The sequence below is a fragment of the Podarcis gaigeae genome (genome assembly GCF_964106915.1).
Source record: "Podarcis gaigeae genome assembly, chromosome: 14".
Lineage (NCBI taxonomy): Eukaryota > Metazoa > Chordata > Lepidosauria > Squamata > Lacertidae > Podarcis > Podarcis gaigeae.
In genome coordinates, this window is record NC_139690.1 from 29034989 (window position 1) to 29056884 (window position 21896).

The 21896-nt window shown below is 48.5% G+C and overlaps 1 protein-coding gene and 2 long non-coding RNA genes across 3 annotated transcripts in view; 2 read left to right on the forward strand and 1 right to left on the reverse strand.

The window, feature by feature from the left end:
- Positions 1 to 1674: 1674 nt before the first annotated feature.
- The window catches only part of LOC310832017 (heparan sulfate glucosamine 3-O-sulfotransferase 4-like), a 103029-nt gene continuing 82807 nt past the window's right edge, over positions 1675 to 21896 (reverse strand). The window contains exons 2-3 of the mRNA XM_083713347.1: positions 6207 to 6882; positions 1675 to 2867 (exon numbers count right to left, since the gene is read on the reverse strand). Coding sequence (XP_083569473.1) covers positions 6246 to 6882 — 637 coding nt within the window. The 3' untranslated portion in view covers positions 1675 to 2867; positions 6207 to 6245. The remainder of the gene's footprint in view (positions 2868 to 6206; positions 6883 to 21896) is intronic.
- Positions 1775 to 6661, forward strand: LOC310832024. Its single transcript, XR_014558106.1, has 3 exons — positions 1775 to 1914; positions 3704 to 3799; positions 6527 to 6661. It is a non-coding gene; the product is annotated as an uncharacterized lncRNA (long non-coding RNA).
- On the forward strand, positions 12729 to 14411 carry LOC310832026. Its single transcript, XR_014558108.1, has 2 exons — positions 12729 to 12849; positions 13914 to 14411. It is a non-coding gene; the product is annotated as an uncharacterized lncRNA (long non-coding RNA).

The following is a 21896-nucleotide window of genomic DNA, read 5'->3' on the forward strand; positions in this document are numbered from 1 at the left end:
TAATTCTGGTGATTATATTGTACAGCTGCAAGGAACTGTCTAACTGAAGCTGAAAAGCTTACTCAAAATATTTGCCTGTTTGCCTAACACAGTGCCACCACATCGTCATTTTTGAACCTCTGGTGACTTTTTAAACGTCTGGCGGAGGCGTGGAGTGGCTGCAAGAGAGTGAGTGCCCTCAGAGATGCTTCCTGAGCAGGAAGGGCTTTGGCACCAAAACCTTTCTCTTTTGCCTAATGAATATTCCACCCTGCCTTGGTAACACCCACCGCTAATAGTGCTTAATGGTGCCTGTAATTGGTGTCTCAAGTTATTCAAAAGTAAATTTACTAGAAAATAATTAGCAATTTTATAGTTCACTACTTCTTCATTTTGTTGATTAAAAAAAAAGAGGAGGGAAAACCCAGTTGCTTTTTATCAGATGACACAATAGCATGAGGTTGTGAAATAGCTAATCCCAGCTTCCTGAATCGGGATGTGTGAATGCCAGACAGGAAACCTCCAAACCTATTTCCCTTTGTGGTCATTATGCAGCACAAAGGGAGGATTTAACAGACCTGACCTTACCCACTTTCCTTTTAGCCAGGAAGTCCAGGTAAAGGCATCACCACAGCTGTATTCAGATGCCCTGCAAAGCCCAGCTGTGGAATATCTTGCATGCCTGAACTTCCATCAGCTTCAAAGTGGACAGTTCATGAAGGACCTGCTAAGCCACAAGCTGGTTGGCAGGTAGAGTCACAAGTCACCATTATGGCCATGGCTCCTCCTCACATGGATTTATGAAGCTGAACAGATGGAGAGCAAAAGCAGGCAAGCAGCCACCACCACCTACCCATTGCACTCTGGGAAGCTCAGATCATGCAGAACTGTGGTTAGTGCCAATCATAGCTTGGTGTGATGTCAGAGTTGAGCCTCACTGAGATGAGGGGCCCTTTCCTGTGCAGGGCAAGGAGACAGGCAGCTCTGTAGCTTACATCAGGAGCTGAAGAGGCGAGATAAGGCAGCTAAGAGGCTGGGGTGGCCGGGACTGGGTTCTGATCTCCACTTGGCAATGAAGCTCACAGTGCTCCCCCCAGTCTTTCATTCTTGCTGCCCTGTCTCACAGGGTTAGTGGCAAGAACCAAGAAGGAAACTTTCCCGAGCACTTTTAGAATGTAAAAAGAGCCTGCTGGATCAGGCCAAATGGGCCCATTTAGTCCAGCACTCTGTTCTCACAGTGACCAACTAGATGCCTGAATGGGAAACCCTCCTGTGGTTTCGAGCAACTGGCATTCCTAAGCACTGCAGACTTTGGTAGAAATAAGAGGATGGAGACATATGTGGGATAAGTGCCATGGTTCCTCCTTAGACCTCTCCTCCTGCCTCTTTCCACACCTGTAGTTCTGCAATCAAGGTCCAGCTCTGTCTAGCAAAGAGGCAACAAGGCTTCCTTCTGTTGACACAAATAGCCCCAGCTAAAATTCAAAGGCTGTGTGTGTCTGTTGTGCTTTGTGCTCTTTCACTGCCTCATATTTAATCCTCCCTTCTTCAGGTAAAACAGAGAGTGGCTTTGTCAGGTTTCCTGCTGGCCGATCAAATCCCACCCCTCCCTGGAAACAACAGTGGCAAATGCAGCAAGCCCAGCCCTCCCCCTCCCCCCCTGCCCACCTCGTAAAGGGAGTAGAGAAAGGCAACTGCCATGACAAGGTTTTTATTGTTTAGTCAGGTTTGGCTCCAGATTCACGCTTGGTATTTCCATATCTCTCAGGTAGAGAGTGATGACACAGAGGGGGGAGGGGAGGCGTGAAAACAGCGGATGGATGGAAGAGGGAGGCAGCTTAAGCAATTTAGCTCCTGGGCGATGAATGCTCCCATTGTCAATCTCTGAACTCCCCCCTCCCCCAGCTTTCCAGGACAATGACTCATCCAGTCTCTGTGAGTAGAAAATTAAATATAATTTATGCTTTGCTAATTGAAATCAAATACAAAATTCAATCTTCTGTGTGCTGGGAATGCTGACATTTAAAGAGGGGAGGCAAAAGCCCAAATCCAAGGGAGCGCTTTCTGAGCTGGTGGTGAATGAGGAGGTCTTCTTGCGTAGCAAAAGCGGATGGGTGGAGCTGAGGACTTTCACCATTGTGGCTGATGCAGGCCAATTGCCAGGAAGAATAAATCCCCCAGATGCCATCAGCTCTTTGCACTGGGAGCTCACCAGTATGCTGAGACTCCAGGCCAGCAACTTCTCCACAGAGGTGGAGGGTGGGTCACATGAACGGTAAAAAAACAACACACACGCACACACGTAAATAGCCCCACTTTTTGTGCTTGGGAAGAACACTGGGATGCTAGTCAGATTTCCTGAATCTCTGGGTGGGCGAGACCCAGGCCTTCCCTTCCCTTTGGCCTTGTGGGGCCGCTCCCGAAGTCAGTCTCAGGGGTTCCACCCATATCAAAAATAAACATCTGAATGTATGGTGCAGGATGCAGGGTGTGTGTGGAATGGCTCTTGCCCTTCATTCGCATCAACTGGGCATTTCCCCCAGCACAGTGGCCACCTCCTGCTGCAAAGGGCACCCTGGATAGGAAGAAGTTCCTAGCATCTCTTGCCAAGGTCTCAGTCAATCCTTCTTCCTCTCTGGATGCACAAAGAGGATCAGTTGACTCCACCAAGTGTGGCCAAAGAGGGTCTTCCCTCGGCGTGTCCTTTATGCTCAGGATCCTGCTGGTCTGGAAATGTGGGGCGGAAGGAGGCGATTGTCCAGGTGCAAAAGGGATGGTGTTGCCCCCATCTTTGTCCATTGAGCAAATTCCCTTCAATTGTGGTGGCCAGTTCTGGACCCAGATTTCAGGCTAGGCAAGTCCGGCCCTTTCCCCAATTCAGGCAGATTCTTTGTGGAGCGAGGAGGAGAAAGGCAGCAGTTAGAGACAGCCAAGACATAAAATCATAGAACTGTAGAGTCAGAAGGAATCTCAAGGGTCATCCAGGCTAACCACCCACAATGCAGCAATCACAGCCAAAGAATCCCTGACAGGTGGCCATACAAACTCTGTTGAAAAACCTCCAGTGAAGGAGAGCGTCCACCAGCTCTAGAGAGAGTCCATTCAACTGTTGAATAGCCCTTACTGTCAGAAAGTTCTTCCTAATGTCAGAAGCTCCTTTCTTGTCATTCAGGCCCTAGCCCAGGCTTCCTCAACCTTGGCCCTCCAGATGTTTTGAGACTACAATTCCCATCATCCCTGACCACTGGTTCTGCTAGCTAGGGATCATGGGAGTTGTAGGCAAAAAACATCTGGAGGGCCGAGGTTGAGGAAGCCTGCCCTAGCCTCTGGAGCACAGAAAACAAGCTTGCTCCATCTTCCATGTGGCAGCCTATCAGGTATTTGAAGATGGCTATCACACCATGCTCTCAGTCTTCTCTTAACTAGGCTGAACATCCCCAACTCCCCCAACTGTTTCTCATAAGGCTTGGTTTCCAGACCCTTTGTCATCTGGGTCGCCCTCCTCTGCACACCTTCCAGCTTGTCTATGGCTCCAAAGTCCCACACATGAGGATCTCTTTGGCTTTGCAAAGAGCTACGGCTACTTTGCTGTAGCTCGTGTGTGTGTTTAGTTTGAATAGCTGTGGCTGGCAGGCCACTCCACTTTTTAAGTTATTCTCCTATTTGTTTTTCTTAATGGTCCTGATCTTGGCCTCTTGTAACCTGAATGTTCCCCCTCCATCAGCTGATCTCCAATTGCCATTTCTCACCTAGAGGAAGAACCAAAGAAACTTTGTCACTGTTTTGTTCTGGGTGGTGCAAGATGACAAAGGAGCAGCAGGTGAGTGCCATTGCTCCAATTTTACAGCAAAGTCCCAACTCCCACTTGGCTAGCAAACTGCCTTGGTCCTGAGCAGAGGGGGTGGCTACACAACTCCCGTTGTATTTGCCCAACATGCTTGATTTTACCATGGGGTCAGGATTGTGGGGGTAGGGAATCATGCTGAGCTGCATGATGAGGGCGCAGCTGTGCCCAGTGATTCCCCCCCCCACTGAATACTGTTTTTTTTCCTCAATGAGGGGCATCCCCCAGCTAGTCAATGAGGAGCTCAAAAAACCTGGTAAGAGTTAAAAATGAGTCCTTCACCTGAATCCATTCATCACTGTGAATTAAATTGCACAACAACATGGCTCTCATTTAGCAGAGGAAATGACAGTTTAATAACATGTGAAACAATTTAAAGTCAGCCCCGGTGCAGATTTCCAATTTTCATGCAATAATAATTTGAGTGGGGGGTGGAGATTGCGGGGTGGGGGGTGGGAGGAAAGAATGTTTTATGTCAGATGCTGTTTTTACTCCTAATCGGGCTAATATGAACTGACATTTACTTGTGTGGAAACAAATGGTCCCATCCTGGAGCCCAGCCTCCTGCCAAAAGTTGACAAATGAATTTAGCACCTTTTTCCTGATCCCAAGCTTGGGGGCCACTTGACTGGGTAATGAAGCGCATGATGTGCTCTCAGCCCCAGGGTGGCTTTGCCTCGTTATGGAGCCATAGCTGCCTTCCGTGGCATTTCCAGTATTTAGCTTGATCAAGAGGGCGTCTGCATGCCAGAATCAAAGCTGAGCCTGGAGTTTGGCAAGAGGCGTCATGCACGTGCATCTGTGGCAATGAGGCCAGGCTGACAGATGCGGGGAAAGAAAAACAGCTGCGGAAATGGCTCTAACTCTCATTAAAAAAACCAGAGGGGGACTAAAATGGACTGATGTGGAAATGAACTGCCTCAAACTCCCCACCCCCCTAATTCATGAATGGCAGTGGAATGGACTCCTTCGGAAGGTGGTCAACTCTCCTTCCTTGGAGGTTTTTATATGGAGGTTGGATGGCAAGCTGTCATGGATTCTTAATAATAATAATAATAATAATAATAATAATAATAATAATAATAAAAATTATACCCTGCCCATCTGGCTGAGTTCCCCCAGCCAATCTGAGTGGCTCCCAACAGAATATTATTATTATTATTATTATTATTATTATTATTATTATTATTATTATTATTGAAATAAAACATCAAACATTAACAATTTCCCTAAATACGGCTGCCTTCAGATGTCTTCTAAAAGTCAGATAGCTGTTTATTTCCTTGACATCTGATGGGAGGGCATTCCACAGGGTGGGTGCCACTACCGAGAAGTCCCTATGCCTGGCTCCCTGTAGCCTTACTTCTTGCAGTGAGGAACTGCCAGAACGCCCTCGGAGCTGGAACTCAGTGTCTGGGCTGAACGATGGAGGTAGAGATGCTCCTTCAGGCATACTAGGTCGAGGCCATTTAGGGCTTTAAAGGTCAGCACCAACAATTTGAACTGAGCTCGGAAACATACTGAAAATGTAGGTCTGTGATTTCTGTATGACAGGGGGTTGGACTTTGGGTCCCTACAGTTCCATGATTCTAAACTTTCTTCTTCACAAAGCTTTGTTTTCATACCCACTTACGTGGGCTGAGGAGAGACCAGGGAGGTAGCTTTGACAGGCAGGAAACTGGGCAGTCTGGCTTGAACTTAGGAAGGCTAGAGGAAGCTGCCTTACGCTAAGCCAGACCACTGGTCCATCAAGCTCAGTGTCGTCCACAATGACTAGCAGCAAAGGCTCTCCAGGGTTTCAGGCAGGGTGTCTCTTCCAGCCCTACCTGGAGATGCCACCAGTGGGGATTGAACCAGGACCTTCTTCATGCCAAGCAGGTGCTCTACCTCTGAGCTATGATGCGCCTTCCCCAGAAGCAGTGCAATTTCAATTAACCCTAGCAAAAAAACTTTTTCCAAGGGAAGGAGAAATTCTCCATCTGTGTCCTGGAGCCCCTCCCTTTAGTTGCAGTCAATAGAAAGTGAGTCACTGATGGAAGCCCTAAGGCAGGGGTAGCCAACTCAGTGACCCCCTTCAAATATTGCTGGTCTCCCAACTCTCATCATCCCCAACCATTGCCCAAGCTGGCCACTGGGGCTGATGGGAACTGGAGTCCAACCACACCTAGAGTCCAACCACACCTGGTTGTCTCCCCTGTCCTAAGGAGTGCATCTGGAGAAACCCCAGGCAGAATCTTAGCAGTTCTTTTCCAATGGGAAAGCCTTCCAGGAACTCAAAGTCCAGTTTTGCAACCCTATCATGCCCTACAGAAGAGTTTCATCACACACACACACACACACACACACACACACACACACACACTGCTGATGACAATTCATTTACCTCTGGATAGGAGACAACTTCTTTCTGCCTGCCACAGCATCACTTATCCCCCTCTTCCTGCTCCCACTGGAAATCCTGGCCCGTCATTTGGTAAAACATGACATTGAAGGGCTTGTAAAATTTCCGGAGCCTCTGGATTACATCCCGATCAATTTTGGGGTGAGTTCGGCCCTTGGACTTGCCCAGGCACCGGGGGGCACTGCTGTCCTCTGGCTTCTTCAGGCAAGGGAACCCCTTGGTCTTATTGAAATAGAAATATTTCTCCGACACCACCCTCTTGAGGCCCAGGAAATCCTGCACTTTGGCCATTTCTCCGGCAGGGTCCGTGATGAGCCGTTCCCCGCTGACAAAGTGGATCTGGGAGAGCGGGAAGTACTGGAGCCAGCTCTCCAGGTGCAGCGCATATATCCCAATGCGGATGGCGCTCCAAGAGGCATCGATCAGCCCAAGAGTCCGGTTCTTGAAAGCCAGCACCTCAAAGGTGGGGATCTCCGGCTTCTTGGAGAGCGTCTGGGTGTAGTCGGAGATGGCCCTGGTGACGGGGTTCCTGACCACCACAATCAGCTTGGTGTCCTTGGCCATGGAATGGATGCGCTTGGGGGCCTCATTGGTGACAAAATAGCTGGGCGTCTTCTCCATGGTGAGCTGGCCCTCCAGAGTCTTGGGCATCACATCCCTAGAGGGCAAGAGAAAGGAGAAGTTTTATTGGCCACAGACAAAGGCAGTGCCGGATGTCCCACCCACCGGCCAAAGGATCAGCATGAGCATATCAGAGTTGGAAGAACTTCAGAAAAGGGCAACTAAAATGATGAAGGGGATGGAATGGCTCCCCTATGAAGAAATGTTGCAGAATTTGGGGCTGTTTAGAGAAAAGGCAAGTAAGCGGTGACATCATAGAGGTTTATACAGTTATGCATGGCATATCTCGTGACACTAGAACTCTTGGACATGCAATGAAGCTGAAGGTTCAGGACAGATAAAAGAAAGACCTTCTGACCACAGCACATAGTTAAATTGTAGAACTCAACCTTCCCCAGGAGGCAGTGGTGGCCACTACTTGAATGGTTTTAAAAGAGCATTAGAGCAATTCATGGAGGAGACGGCTATCAATGGCTACTAGCCATGATGGCCATGCTCTGGGTCCACAAGCAGAGGCATTAATGCTTCTGAATTCCAGTTGTTGGAAACCACAGGAGAGGAGAGAGCTCTTGTGCTCAAATTCTGTTTGTGAGTTTCCCACGGGGGCATCTGGTTGGCCACAGTGAGAACAGAATGCTGGACTAGATGGGCCATTCATCCAACAGGCTCATCTAATGCTCTCAGCCCTTCGCTGCAACAGAACGTAGAGCTTGGCCACCCCTTGCCTTTGAGCTCCAGGGCATGACAAGTGTTAAAAGTGGCCTCAGGAAGCCATTATACAGTCAATTTGCCATAGGCATATGTAGACAAAAGTTAATTGACAATAAACCTGTCCCATACCTGCCTGAGCAGCAAGCCATCTGCTCAATTAAGCCTATTCACTTCAGAGCCTTGTACCAAAGTGGTACATTTAGGATTACACAAGACCTTTTTGTTATGATGACATGCTTTTAAATGTCTCTGCTAATAAAACTTAATACAGACGAAGATCCCCTGCCTCTTGTCCCATAATTAAATTTATTTACTATCTTGCGTGCAAAGGAGGAACGACTTTTCTTTTATCTCTAATTCACATGCTCTGTCAATAATTAACTGCTGCTGGGTTTTGAGGTTCCTCTGCAAAGTGTTTTTTATGAGGCAGGAGGAACTTGCTTGCCACTTCACTAGTCGCGGAGCTGCACGGAGCTCCTTGGCAATGCGGCTGCCTGCGCACCATGGCAGCTGCAAAGCAAAGGCTGACCCAGCAGAAGGGGGTCCACCAGTATCCTAGATGCCCCTTTTGGCCCCAGCCCTGGAGCTCTGGAGGGTGCAGCAGACTGAAATGTTTATGATGACACTCTGTGGATTCCCATTTGGACCTAGCCAGCTGCTCAGACACAATTGGGCAGCAACCAGAGAAAATGGCTACTGGCATGGCCAGTTTGGTGTAGTGTCAGACTAGGACTTAGGAGAGACCGGGGTTTCAATCCCCACTCAGTCACGAAGCTCACTTAGGGCCAGTCACTGCCTCAAAGCCTAGCTTACTTCACAGGATTGTTGTGGGATTAAATGAGGAAGGGGAGAACTCCTTGGAGAAAAAGGTGGAATATACAGTGGTACCTCGGGTTACAGACTCCGCTAACCCAGAAATAGTACCTCGGGTTAAGAACTTTGCTTCAGGATGAGAACAGAAATCGTGCTCCAGCGGCGCAGCGGCAGCAGGAGGCCCCATTAGCTGAAGTGGTGCTTCATGTTAAGAACAGCTTCATGTTAAGAATGGACTTCCAAAACAAATCAAGTTCTTAACCTGAGGTACCACTGTAAATGGAAATAGATGGACGGGTGGAAGGACAGATGACCGACAGACAGACATCCCCCAGATTCAGCTCTGCTCTGGTAGCTTCTGGGGTTGTTTTTTTGGGGTGAGAGGTAGGGGTGGGGAGCCTAAGCTGCAGGATAGGAGAACCGTCAGAACTTTCCTGAAAAGTGAGGAGTTATCTGGTTCTGAAATGCCCAGCCTTTTTTTTGAGAGGAAGATGGTGTGGCGGCATCCATATGAAAGGCATTTTGCTACCAGGGGCTGCTTCTGCTGCCACCCATCAAGCTCTAGCACCCACCACAGCTGGCTCTTCCATGCTCCCTCCCCCTTTTCCTATCACTGCCTGATCCACCACCTTTTTGTCCACCTCAGTCTGAGGCTCTCAGGGTCCTTCCTCAGAGTGAGGCATTGTTGATCACATGTCTTTGCGCAGCACCTCTGCCATTTCTGCAGTGGCAAATACTGTTGGAGGTTGAATTAACTGTTTGGTTTTAGATTATTTATATACTGCTGGGAATTTCCAAAAGGAAAATCTCTAAGTGGTCTGGAGACATCACAGCCAGTAAGCAAAACCCATAAATTAAAACACCATCAAAAAATTACAGATAAAAATCAATGCCAGTCAATAAATAGCAGAAATCCCATCATTTAAATCAATGCAGTCAAGAACCACAACAAAGTGTGAAACTTTGAACAAGTGCTGTCTGTGGCCACCTCACCTATAATGCCTCTTTCTGGAGAAGAACCCTCTGTGTTAGGAACACTGCAAGCATTTTACTGCAGTGACAAAGTGGCAGTGGTGCTCCTGGGGAGCCTCTGCTGGCCTGGGGCCTTGGTCCCTGGATGACTGGGATATCAGCAGGGTCAGTAGCAGCAGCAGCAACAACCTCTAGCTGGGTACAATGGAATAGTGGCAGGCAGCAATGAAAGCATAGGAAGCAATAGGCCAGAGATAGCAGAGGGCACATCTAACAGGTGGTCCTGGAGGAGCCTTGCGAGCTCAGCATTTCCTCCCAGGAAAGCCCCCACTCTTCCTGCAGTCTGTGATGCAAAAAGAGGAAGGAGAGGGAAGGACCTTTGCCAACAGCAAGGGATGGTGCTAATGCCAAAGACAAAATCATTTGAGTCAGCCGCTAAGCAACATTACTGTAAGGACACATGGGCAGCAGCCATTTTTCAGTGAAATTAGCCGGGGGGCTTAGTTCCTTGCTGTCATTATTCCTTTTGAATGTTGTGGAGGTCTGGATCCCATATCTGTTTGCAAACAGCAGAACCACCCAAGTGAGGTCCAGCTTGCTCCCCGCTCCCCTAAATGAAGCCAGTGCCTCCGTGCAAAAGGGAGGGTGCCACCCAGGAGTGCCAGCTTGGCCCCATGACTGTGGGTGCCCAGGGCCGTGGGTGCCATGCAGCATGCAGGGTCCTGGCACCAAAATCTGTGGGTTCCCAGCCCTTTCATGGGGAATTTTGTGGGTGCTTTCGCACCCAGGGCTCCAGAAAGTTGGCACCTATGCTGCCACCTTTTCCAGAAAGGGAGCAACTGAGCTCAGGCAGGTCATCTTGGCTGTGCATCTTGAGGACTGATGCAAGGTGTGTGTGTGTGTGTGTGTGTGTGTGTGTGTGTGTGTGTGTATGCTGGGGAGGGCATTTTGGGGGCCCATCGCACAATGTCCCACCAAGTCTGGCTCTCTCTCACTCCTGGGGCCACAGAGGCAGGGCTCATGAATAAAAGGGAGAGGCCAGCAGAGCAGAAAAAACCTCATGCTCTTCCCTTCTCACCGCATCCCTCCTTGTAATTTTCATGAGTTATTGGAGAAGGTCATTGGCTGCTCTGGCTGGCCAAATATTTGATTAGCTGGCACTGCAATCCAAATGCAGGAGCTGGTGGGCACTCAAGCCTTCCCCTTGGCAATCAGACCTCCCCACAGCCCTCTAGGTCAGCTGCACCCATTGCTTTGGGCTCTGGGAAGCCTGACAGTGGCGCCCCCAGACGCTGCTGCTCCTCTGCATCAAAATGGGGCCCAGAAGTCTCTTGGTATATTGGGGGTATTCTTGGGGTGCTCAGAGGGGCTGATGGTGCCTCCATCCTCTAGATGCGAAGCTCCGACATTCTCCCTGGATTATGACCCTGCCTCAGGCAGGAAAACTTGATGGGATAATTCCTCTCCTGTCGGAACAGCCCACCTCTCTGTTCCATTTAGGGCACATATTATTTATCTGCAAGCGGGAGGAAATTTGTCTCCCGTCCCTGGTTGCGGCAGTGAAGGCTGGCTCCGAAATGCCTTTGAGGGGGGAAAGAAGGTGGCTGAATAATGGCTCTTAACTGCTGGCTTCAAACAAGCTCTTAATTCTGAAAGGATACATTTTATAAATTTGCGAATTTGCATGTTGCCAGCCCACCCCCCACCCCTTTGTGACTTATTTAAATCCAGATTATCCTGTTTATTCCTTCAGTCACAGCTGTCATTTATCTCTGCGTAGGCTGCTTGTTCATTATACGGGTGGGGGCTTCCTGCAACCCTGCACGGAAAGGCACCTTTTGTTGGCTGTGTTTTGATGCTTTTGCTGCAGAAGTTTAACAGGAACTCCCACAGATCAGGACCACTGAAGCGAAGGTGTCCAATGGGTGCCTCGCCAGGGGTGGCCTCTGAGCAGCAACCGTCTCCTCTGAGTGGCGTGGAGCCAGCTGCTCACCAACATAGCATGGGAGAAACATCTGTTTTCATCTTTAAACAAGAAGCTTGTGGCTTCCTCCTCCTCCTCCTTCCCCATTTGTACATTAACACATCCGGCTGTAATTGCTTGGCCTCTCAACTGTGCCCTGTTAGTATCCCAGGCAGACAAGCTAGGAATTTTCAAGGGGATTGAGCCTGCCTGCCTGCCTGCCATTAAAGGCAGCAATCTGCATGAAAACCAAAGTCTATTTGCTGTAAGCCCCCGAGTCAAATCTCTTGTTGAATTTGCTCAACAAAAAAAAGAAGAAAAAAGAAAGAAAGAAAGAAAGAAGGGAAAGAAGGGGGGGGAACCCACCCTTGGTTTCTGCTGGAATTTGCATAGAAGTAATGTCTTGTAAATCTCTTTCTGCTCTCTGAATCCATATTCAAGACCAAAAGCATTAACTTTGAAATGTTGTGCTTAATGCTGAAAATAATTTTAATCTCTCCAAAGCCCCATCACCAAAGTGTGCCCTCCAATCCCTTTGAATAAGCAACACAGACCCCACAGCTGCCACTCCATAATGGGGGCATATTGCTTTAATTCCCTGGGGTTTTTAACAAACCTTAAACACGGCTTGTAAAGAGCTTTACTGAGGAACATCCTGGTTGCCCATATGCTCCTCATGGAACAGGAACTAGCCCACACTAGGGAAATGTGGAAGCCATCTTCCACAGGGTATTGGTGTGCACTGAAGGTGCTTGACAGGTTGGGGGGCAGCAGAGGGGGGCCTTCAGATGTGGCAGGAAGGAGGGGTACAGTCTGGCCTCCAAGGAACTGCCATATGTGGACAGAAGGTGATCCAGGTTGTATGGAGGTGACCTCAACACTGGAGGGCAGCAGAGGATGCCTTGTGTGAACCAGACCAATAGTTCAGTATTGTCTGCACTGACTGGCAGCAGCTCTCTGGGGTTTCAGAGAGGAATCTTCCTTGGATATGCCATTGGGGATTGAATCTGGGATCTCCTGCACACAAAGAAGAGGCTATTCCTGCTACAGGTGAGAGCAAGGAACACCCCACAATGGAGAGAGGCTTTTGCAGTTCAACCACCCCCCCTTGCAAGAGGGGCTGCCCTGTAAGTGAAGTCATTTCCCCTCTAGGTCTCTTTTGCTCTGCTTAAGGGAAGCATTCCTATGTTGGAAAGAAGTCTGTCCTGCTGCTCAGCAGGTGCTTCCAAGGAAGTTGACACAAAATAATCAATGTCTAACATTAAAACATTAAAGTATTTTTAAAACAGCACAATAATAACAAAAACAGCAGTAAGAGCAGCAATAAAGACCGAGAAACTACAGGAATAAAATTAACCATCCATGAAAAGCTATGGGGATTATCGTTGTCTTCTTCACTATCCATCACAGGGAACAGAACTTCTGAAGTCAGAGGAACCGAAAGCAAGATTCCTGCCACAGACCTTAAAATCTGGCCAGGGTCACACAGGAGTTCCAAACTGCGGAGGGCAGTTGTGCTTCCAAAACCCAAAGTAGGTAGTTCATGTCCCCTGAAACAGAATCAGTGGTGTATCATGTGTCGCCAGTGCCCAGGTGGAAATGGATGGAGTATGCATGCACATTCAACTGCCTAATGGTGTCTGCACCACCCAGAAGACTGCAGTCACAGAGATATGAAGAGTTGATCCATTGCCTGGAGAGGTCACTTCCTGGTTCACATGGAGAAGCTGTTTTCACCAGAGCCCAGTGATGGAAACATTCAACTGTATTGAGGTAGCATTGGGTGTTGAAATTTTGTGCACCTAACAATTTTGCACCTGGGGCAACTGCACCTGTGCCCCTCTCCCAGCTATGCCACTGCATAGAATAGAACATGGGTAGGCAAACTAAGGCCTGGGGGCTGGATCTGGCCCAATTACCTTCTAAATCTGGCCCATGGACGGTCTGGGAATCAGCATGTTTTTACATGAGTAGAATGTGTCCTTTTATTTAAAATGCATCTCTGGGTTATTTGTGGGACCTGCCTGGTGATTTTACATGAGTAGAATGTGTGCTTTTATTTAAAATGCATCTCTGGGTTATTTGTGGGGCATAGGAATTCGTTCATCCCCCCAAAAATATATATATATAGTCTGGCCCCCCACAAGGTTTGAGGGACAGTGGACTGGCCCCCTGCTGAAAAAGTTTGCTGACCTCTGGAATAGTTTGCTGACCTCTGGAATCATACATATCTTTACTCAGAAGTGATTCCCTTTCATATTGATGGGACACGCCTCCTAGGAAATCCTGTTTAGGAGTGCAATCTCCAAACAGCCCAAGGTCTCCTTGTCACTGCCACTCAGAACATGCACCGGTTTGCCGTCCTCCCCAAGTTCAGCAGTTGCAGCACTGGTGGGGGAAATAGGGACATTCTGGGATCAAATCTGTGGGGGGGGGTTTGATTTCTTTGGAAGGGACAAATATCCAATTTTTCCAGTTTTGAAAGGTGTCCACAGGTCTCTAAAGGCACACCAACCCACCTACCCACCATATCTGGCTGAAGGCAGGAATCTAAGCCTGGAGACCACGCCCTAAGCAAAGGTTTCTTTTCAAACTGGGCAGCAGGGCAGCTTCTTTCTCTGTGACCACCTGAAACTTGCATTTGGTATCCTCAGAAAAGTGTGGATGCTTCTCCTCACCCCCCCCCCGCCCTTAATACCATGTCAATGGAATGTGTTTGTGAGTATTACCATAACAACCAAGGTGCCAACGTCAGCTACAACCTGATAGGATCAGGAGAAGCAGAGGATGGAAAGAAAGGAGTGAAGTTGCTACAGCAACCAGACCGTGGATTTGGAGACTGTGTCAACAGACAAGTTACAGAGGAAATCAAATGGTATCTCCGCCCGCCACTATGTGAACAGCAGTGTTGCTGATCAGGCATTCAAAGAACATGGGCAGAGGGTGAAGAGGGTGCATGCGCTGTGGTGTGTTTTCGGCACCTCCCCACAACGGCTGGCTCCTGGCCTGCAATGACTTCCCCAAATTGAGCAGGAAAGGCTGAGGGCGGCTCACCAGTATATCCACCTGAAAATGCTTAGAAGCCCTGGCCAGGGTGGGGCTCATAATGCAAGGTTCCTGATTGTGTGCCGGTGTGGATGCTGCGTGTGTCTATACCAGTGGCGTAGCGTGGGTTGTCAGCACCCGGGGCAAGGCAAGTAATTCGCGCCCCCTAACCCGTGGATTTACGCCCCCTAACCCTAACCCCCAGATGTTGCGCCCGGTGCGGTCGGCCCCCCCTGCACCCCCCACGCTACACCACTGGTTTATACGTGCATTTAGCTTTCTCCAGACCTGCACTCTTGAATCCATTCATTCCCCTGCCCAAATATTATTCTTCCCCATACAACTTCCCCATTCCTGGCTCAACTCTGAGCCTTTGTAATAGATGGATTTCCCTTAGCAATAAAGGCTGCACCCCATCCTCTAGGATACCCCTGGAGCATGGGTAGGCAAACTAAGGCCCGGAGGGGGGCGGGCGGATCCAGCCCAATTGCCTTCTAAATCCAGCCTGCGGACGGTCCGGGAATCAGCATGTTTTTACATGAGTAGAATGTGTGTTTTTATTTAAAATGCATCTCTGGGTTATTTGTGGGGCCTGCTTGGTGTTTTTACACAGGTAGAATGTGTGCTTTTATTTAAAATGCATCTCTGAGATATTTGTGGGGCATAGGAATTCATTCATTTTTCTCCCTCCATAATATAGTCTGGCCCCCCACAAGGTCTGAGGGACAGTGGACCGGCCCCCTGCTGAATAAGTTTGCTGACCCCTGCCCTGGAGTATCCTCAGTGCTGGTGAGTTCCAGACAGGCATTTTCTGCAAGACCAGGATCAGGAATAGGTTCTAAAGTGCTTGAAGGCAGCCTGAACAATGTGCCCGATTGAGGACATCTAAAGTATCCACCATCCCTTTTAATCTGGCTATGTGACAGAGACAGCATCCCCAGTCCAACACCCTATAACCTCTCACTAAGTGAGGCAAAGAGGTCATTCCCGACCCCTCCCAACGGATGCCCGACTTTCTCAATCACTCTGGCTGCATCTTTCCCTCTCCCTGCCTGTTGCTTCTGCCAGCAAGGAAGGGGGACGATCTCAGCACAGCAATTCACCCAGATTGCAAAGAGGCCACTCAGAACTCCCCTGGGGTGGGGAAAGAGCTCATCAGTGGAGAGGAAATAAGGAGAGTGTGTGTGTGTGTGAGAGAGAGACAGAGATGTGACCAGCCAATCTTAAGAAGTATCAGAGATAACAATCATCAGGGCCTCAGCAGACACTGTGGCTCCCTGTGAGGCAGCGCAAGGCCCAAAGGCTGCTCTCCACAGACAGAGCTCAAGAGGTCTCTGCTGCATGGCAGGAGGAAATAAAGGAATGTCTGGGAATCGGAAGGGGGCGTCTGGGTCAAGGAACTTTCCCCCCACCTGTCTCCTCCTCCCCTTACTTTGCTCCCAGGGATGTGGGTGGTGCTTTGATCTAAATCACTGAGCCTCTTGAGCTTACTGATCAGAAGGTCAGCAGTCTGAATCCCCATGACGGGGTGAGCTCCCATTGCTCTGTCCCAGCTCCTGCCAACCTAGCAGTTTGAAAGCACACCAGTGCAAGTAGATAAATAGGTACTGCTGCGGCAGGAAGGTAAATGGTGTTTTTGTGCACTCTCGCACTCATCACAGTCCTCCGTTCACCAGTAGCAGTTTAGTCATGCTGGCCACATGACTTGGAAAACTGTCTGTGGACAAACGTCGGCTCCCTTGGCCTGAAAGTGAGATGAACGCCACAACCCCATAGCCACCTTTGACAGGACTTAACCATCCAGGGGTCCTTCACCTTTACCTTACTTTGCTTCCATCTCCAAGAGGAGAGAGGAGGTAAAGACTGTCCCCCACCCCAGTCAACAAGTCGAGTGAGGGATGGAATCAAACTCTGTGTTTGTGTGTGTGTTAGGGTTGCCATATTTCAAAAAGTGTTGAGCTTTTTTTTCCCCACTACCAACGTGTGCCGCCATATTTCTGGATTTTCCCGGACATTTCAGTGATTACTGCCCAGTTGCTGCTTAAGAATATCAGCTGTGCCCGGAAAATTCCAGATGTATGGCAACCCTAGGTGTGTTTGTGGGGGGCGGGGGGCATTCCCAAGCAAACCCTCCTCCCAGAAATCTGCTCCCAGAAATGATGCAGTGGTCATCTGAAATGTAGCCCCAGTTCTGGGCACCACCATCCATGTTCAGAGGAAAGTGCATAAATGGCCCAAAAACATTTAGCAAAGGCCCCTCAAAATAATTTCAAAGTGGTATTTTTTAAAACAAACCTTCAAGAACTTCCCCATTTGAGGGAAAGTGGAGACAAGCATGCTGAGTGCTACCTGCACCCCCTTTCGGGAGAACACCACAGTAGATCATCAGGGGGGAGCATCCCATGGGCGTCATCTCCAGGCTGGCTGGGAAAACTCCTAGCTGAGAAACTTGATTGTAGGACAACCCTAAAGGCTCTCTGTTCAGTCAGTTTTAGACACTTAGCTCTGCTCTGCTCTCTCTCTCTCTCTCTCTCTCTCTCTCTCTCTGTGTGTGTGTGTGTGTGTTTGTGTCTTGTGCTTGGGTCCTGCTAGCAGGTTTCCCACAGCCATCTGGTCAGCCATTCTGTAAGAAAAATGACCTGACCCAGCAGGCATCTTCTGTTCTTATATTTTGCTGGTGTTATATATTTTTTACATGCCTCGCACTTTACATTACGAATTTATGATTTTTTGGTACTTAATATTCTGGGTTTGAGTATGTTCTATTCTGCCTTGGAAGGGACCCTCTAAACAGTGAGATACAAAGTAAATACAATAAGGAGGGTATTATGCTGAAAGTGGTTCACAGAAGACAGTAAGTCGAATAGCCATAACAGCTGAAAAAAGAGAAAGATGTCCTGCCATGTACCATTGACATTTCAACCATTACAATTCATTTAAAACATAACAACAGTTTAAACAAGGATGAAGCGAAATCCTCAACACCAATAATATCAACATTATATCCACAAGGAGCAATTCATTTAGTGGTTCCTATTAGGAGACTGAACAATCAGACAACTCACCTACGCCAAACTACCAGCAAAAGAGACCCTCCTGCGGTTTCCAGCAACTGGGATTCAGAAGAATTGCTGCCTCCAGCTATGGAGGCACAGCAAAGCCATCATGGTGAGGAGCCATCAGTAGCCCTCTCCCCCTTGAATTTGTCCAGTCCTCTTTTAAAGCCATCTAGAGGTTGGCTGCTATCACTGCCTCTGGTGGGAATGAGTTTCATCATTTAACTATACACTGTGTGAAGACTCTGTCCTGAATCCACCAACCTTCAGCTTCATTGGATCTCCATGAGTTCTAGTCTTTTGTGAGAGGGAGAAAAACTTTACTTCTATCCCCTTTCTCCATGCTTTGCATAATTTTATAAACAGAAGTTTACAGCCTCTCCCCACTAGGAATGCTGGAAAATTCCAAGAGAAATGGAAATGGGGGAAGGAATTGCAGGTGCTCACTTATTTTTCCCCCATGCCCAGAATGGAAATTGATCCAGTGAGTAAGATTGGGATTTGCTGTTTTTCTTGTTTTCATTTTGTAAATCATACGCAATTTATGAAGTTTCCCCTCCCACATTTGTACTGTGTTTCTTTGTGCCAAAATGGATAGTGTGGAGTGTAACAATAATGTAATTAGTAACATGAAATTCTACAACAACAGACAGCAAGATGAATAAAGTACATTTTGTCAGAAGCTGGACTGCAGAGGAAGAGAAACAGCGCTGCTTGAGATGGCGATGGATTTGAATGGAAACTGATACCTTCTCCCATCTCAATTTCCGACCCCACATTTTTACATCTGAGCAATGCAGGAGCCTCCCATTTCTGCCATCTCAGCCAAGCAGGCCTGCCCTGGGAGGTAGCCAAGAATGGCTCTGCAAAGCAGTACCCCCTGCAAGTACCTCAAAGGCTTTGGGGGAAGAGAAAGGCACTGTGGGGAGGGGAAAAGCAATGCAGCTCCAGGGGATTGGTAACTGCCAACCATTGTAGCTGTTGCACAAGCTTCCTCAAACTCAGCCCTCCAGATGTTTTTGGCCTACAATTCCCATGATCCCCAGCTAGCAAGACCATTGGTCAGGGATGATGGGAATTATAGTCTCAAAACTTCTGGAGTTTGAGGAAGCCTGCTGTTGCAGCATAAGAATGTAAGACCCCTGCAGGGGGATCAGGACAAAGAGGGACCCCCAGTCGTCTGCTCTCACATTGGCCAGCCAGATGCCCCAAAGGGAAGCCCAAGCAGGATCTGAGAACAACAGCCTTCTTCTACTCTTGTTCTCCAGCATTCCAAAGCAGACTGGCTCTGTCCATGGAGGTTCCATTTAGGAATAATAAGAAACTAAGAAGAGCTCTGCAGCAGCTCAATCAGGCCAAAGGGTGTGCGTCTCATCCAGCATAGTCTTCTGCTCACAGTGGCCATCCAAAAGAAGCTCACAAACAGGGCCTGAGCACAACAGCAGAAACTCTCCCCACTTGCAATACCCAGCAAGTGGTATTATTCAAAGGCATTCCCCGCTTCCAACAGTGGAGGTAGAGTACAGCCATCAGGCATGCCTCCCCCCAGTGAACAGAAAGAGAGGAAAAAACAAAAAAAATTCCTTCCAGTAGCACCTTAAAGACCAACTAAGTCAGTTCTTCGAAGAAGTGTGCATGCACACGAAAGCTCATACCAAGAACTGACTTAGTTGGTCTTTAAGGTGCTACTGGAAGGAATTTTTTTTGTTTTGACTATGGCAGACCAACACGGCTACCTATCTGTAGAAAGAGAGGAGTTAGGGTAACGCGCTCTTGGCCTCAAATAAGCTGTGCGGATCAGCTTGCATTGTGACTAAGGGTGTGTGTGGAATGCAGGGAATCCGGGCTAAGAGTTTTTAAAGCCTGTTCTCTTCTTTTGTTAAAGCTCTAAGGAGCTTTGAGAAGCCTTCCTGCTATCATTTGCCTGCATCAGTTTTGGATGGGGTGCGGCTGGGACTGAGCAGTGTGTCTTGAGTGGGGTATTCTCTGCTCTTTAATGCCATCTCTAAAGGGCCTGGAGGAAAATGCCTTGACCGTCTTGATCCCTTTGCTCCCTGGATTTTCCCTTCTGGGCCATTTCCCAGCTACTCATAACACAAGGACATAAGAAGAGCCCTGCCAGATCATGTCAAACGAAGCTCATCCTGTACTCACAGAGGCCAGCCAGATGCCCATTATAAGAAACCTTTAAGCAGGATCTGAGACCTCTCCATGAATTTGTCTAATCTTCTTTCAAAGCCATCCAAGTGGATGGCAGCCATCACTGCCACCTGTGGGAGCGAGTTCCATAGATTAACTCTGCACTATGTGAAGAAGGCCTTTTTCATCCCAGATGCTCCCTGCAATCCCAAGTCCAGTCCTTGGCACTGAGGGGCATAGGGTCTCTTTGCAGCTAAGTTGAGGGTTTATGCTAAAGGAAGAGTGAACTAGGTAGGGGTCACAGGAGGGGAACCTGGGATTTCAGGGAGCAGAGAGGGAGAAACAAAGATGGAATCCCTTTTCCTTCCTGGGTAACGGATGCCAGGAATCACAAACCTCCAAGAGAGCTGCTTTCCTCTGTGGATCCTACAGAAGTGTCAAGGGGTTTGCTAATACCCAATATTAATATTATGGGTTTCAATTGCCGGTGTGAATCTGCAAAGTGAGCCAGCAAAGGGAAACCAGGCGGCTTCAGCCAAACCAAGGGAAATAAAAAATTGACTCATCTGTGCAATTTAGGGCTATCTCACCCTGCACCCCCCTCCCAAAAAAAGAGAGCAGTTGGTGTTTCTGAAGAAGAGAGGAGGCTGTCAAAATGGAATGTTTAAAATATAATGCAGTAGGTCTCTGTGGTGACGAGTTCAGTTTCATCGCTGGGGGAATTTACTCCCACCCAAAAGAGCAGATGAGAAATAATGGCCCTCTAAATGAAACCCCCACCCCCCACTGGATCAGCTTTAAAAGCTTTTAGGAGGAAAAAAGGTAAATAAATTCCACTGCTGAGCTGTGGATATGGATGTTATCCTAACCCAGCACGAATAGCCAGAGCGATAGTAATGGGGGAGTCATCAACAGCTAAGAAGATTGCAACTCTTAAGGGAGAGTGGCAGCTATGATTGAGCTGGAGGAGAGGCGGGGTGGGTGGGGGGGACTACATGCACACGCACATCCTGCTCCCCCCTCATTGTCTTCCTATTTCAGGAGGAATTTAGGCAGGGGTGCTAAATAGAAATTTCCTATTTATTGGCAAAGGGGAGGAAGCATCACCCCGGTCCTGGTTTCAAAATCAAATCTGATGGGCCCTGTTCATGCATTATTCATAGGTTGGGCATCATTGTGTAGTCCGTGGAGTGGGTCCTGATGTTGCATGCAGTTGTCTGTACAAGAAAGACCAACTTGGGAGCACCTGGGAGTGTCAGTTTGGAGGGGATCCCTGCATCCGGGATGCCCACAGAGCCAGGTGCCACAATGATGTGGGAGTCCCTACTTGGGAGCAGGTGCCTGCATGTTGTACTTTCTTTTCTGATCATCTGCACACAGCACAAGGTTGTTGAAAGAAGATGTGATTTGGAGGCTGGTCTAAATCAACCCTGAGTGCTCACTGGAAGGACAGATTGTGAAGCTGAGGCTCCAGTACTTTGGCCACCTCATGAGAAGAGAAAACTCCCTGGAGAAGACCCTGATGTTGGGAAAGATGGAGGGCACAAGGAGAAGGGGACGACAGAGGACGAGATGGTTGGATAGTGTTTTCGAGGTTACCAGCATGAGTTTGACCAAACTGCGGGAGGCAGTGGAGGACAGAGGTGCCTGGCGTTCTCTGGTCCATGGGGTCACGAAGAGTCGGACACGACTAAACAACAACAACAACAACAACTATGCAGTTATGCCACATGGTTGAGCAGAGTGCGAGTAGGGCTGCTGTGACATCATGACACTGGTGCCAGGATCCCTGACTGGCTGGATCACACAGCCAACAAGAAGAGCAAAACTCTTAAGAACAGCGGCAGCAGCAGCAGCAGCAAGGTGGGCGTAGTGGTGAAGTTGGGTGAAACAGGATGTAAATGGCAACTTTTGGAAAAGTCATCTGGATAATGTTTTGACGACCCAGAACTCTCCCTTTAACCAGCTACAAGGTTCTGCCTGCAAAAATGTAGCTTGGTCCTCCTAGCAGCTAGAAAGAGAGTCACTCACAGTGGTGGGTTTTGCGCCACAAAGCTCAAACAGCAGAATGACACAGCCCTTATAAAATATGTTAGGCTTGCAGAGAGAAGAAGGGGGAGCATGTGGTCCTTTCCCTTTGGCCTTGAAGGGAATTCCCAGCCATTTCAGTGATTGCAGGTAGGTGGAATACAGAATCATAGAATTCTGCAGTTGGCAAACACCCCAAGGGCCATCTAGTTCAGCCCCCTGCAATCAGGGAATCATAGCTAAAAAATCCCATCAACCTCAGTTTAAAAACCTTCAAGGAAGGAGAGCCCACCACTTTCTAAGTTAGTCCATTCCACCGCCGAG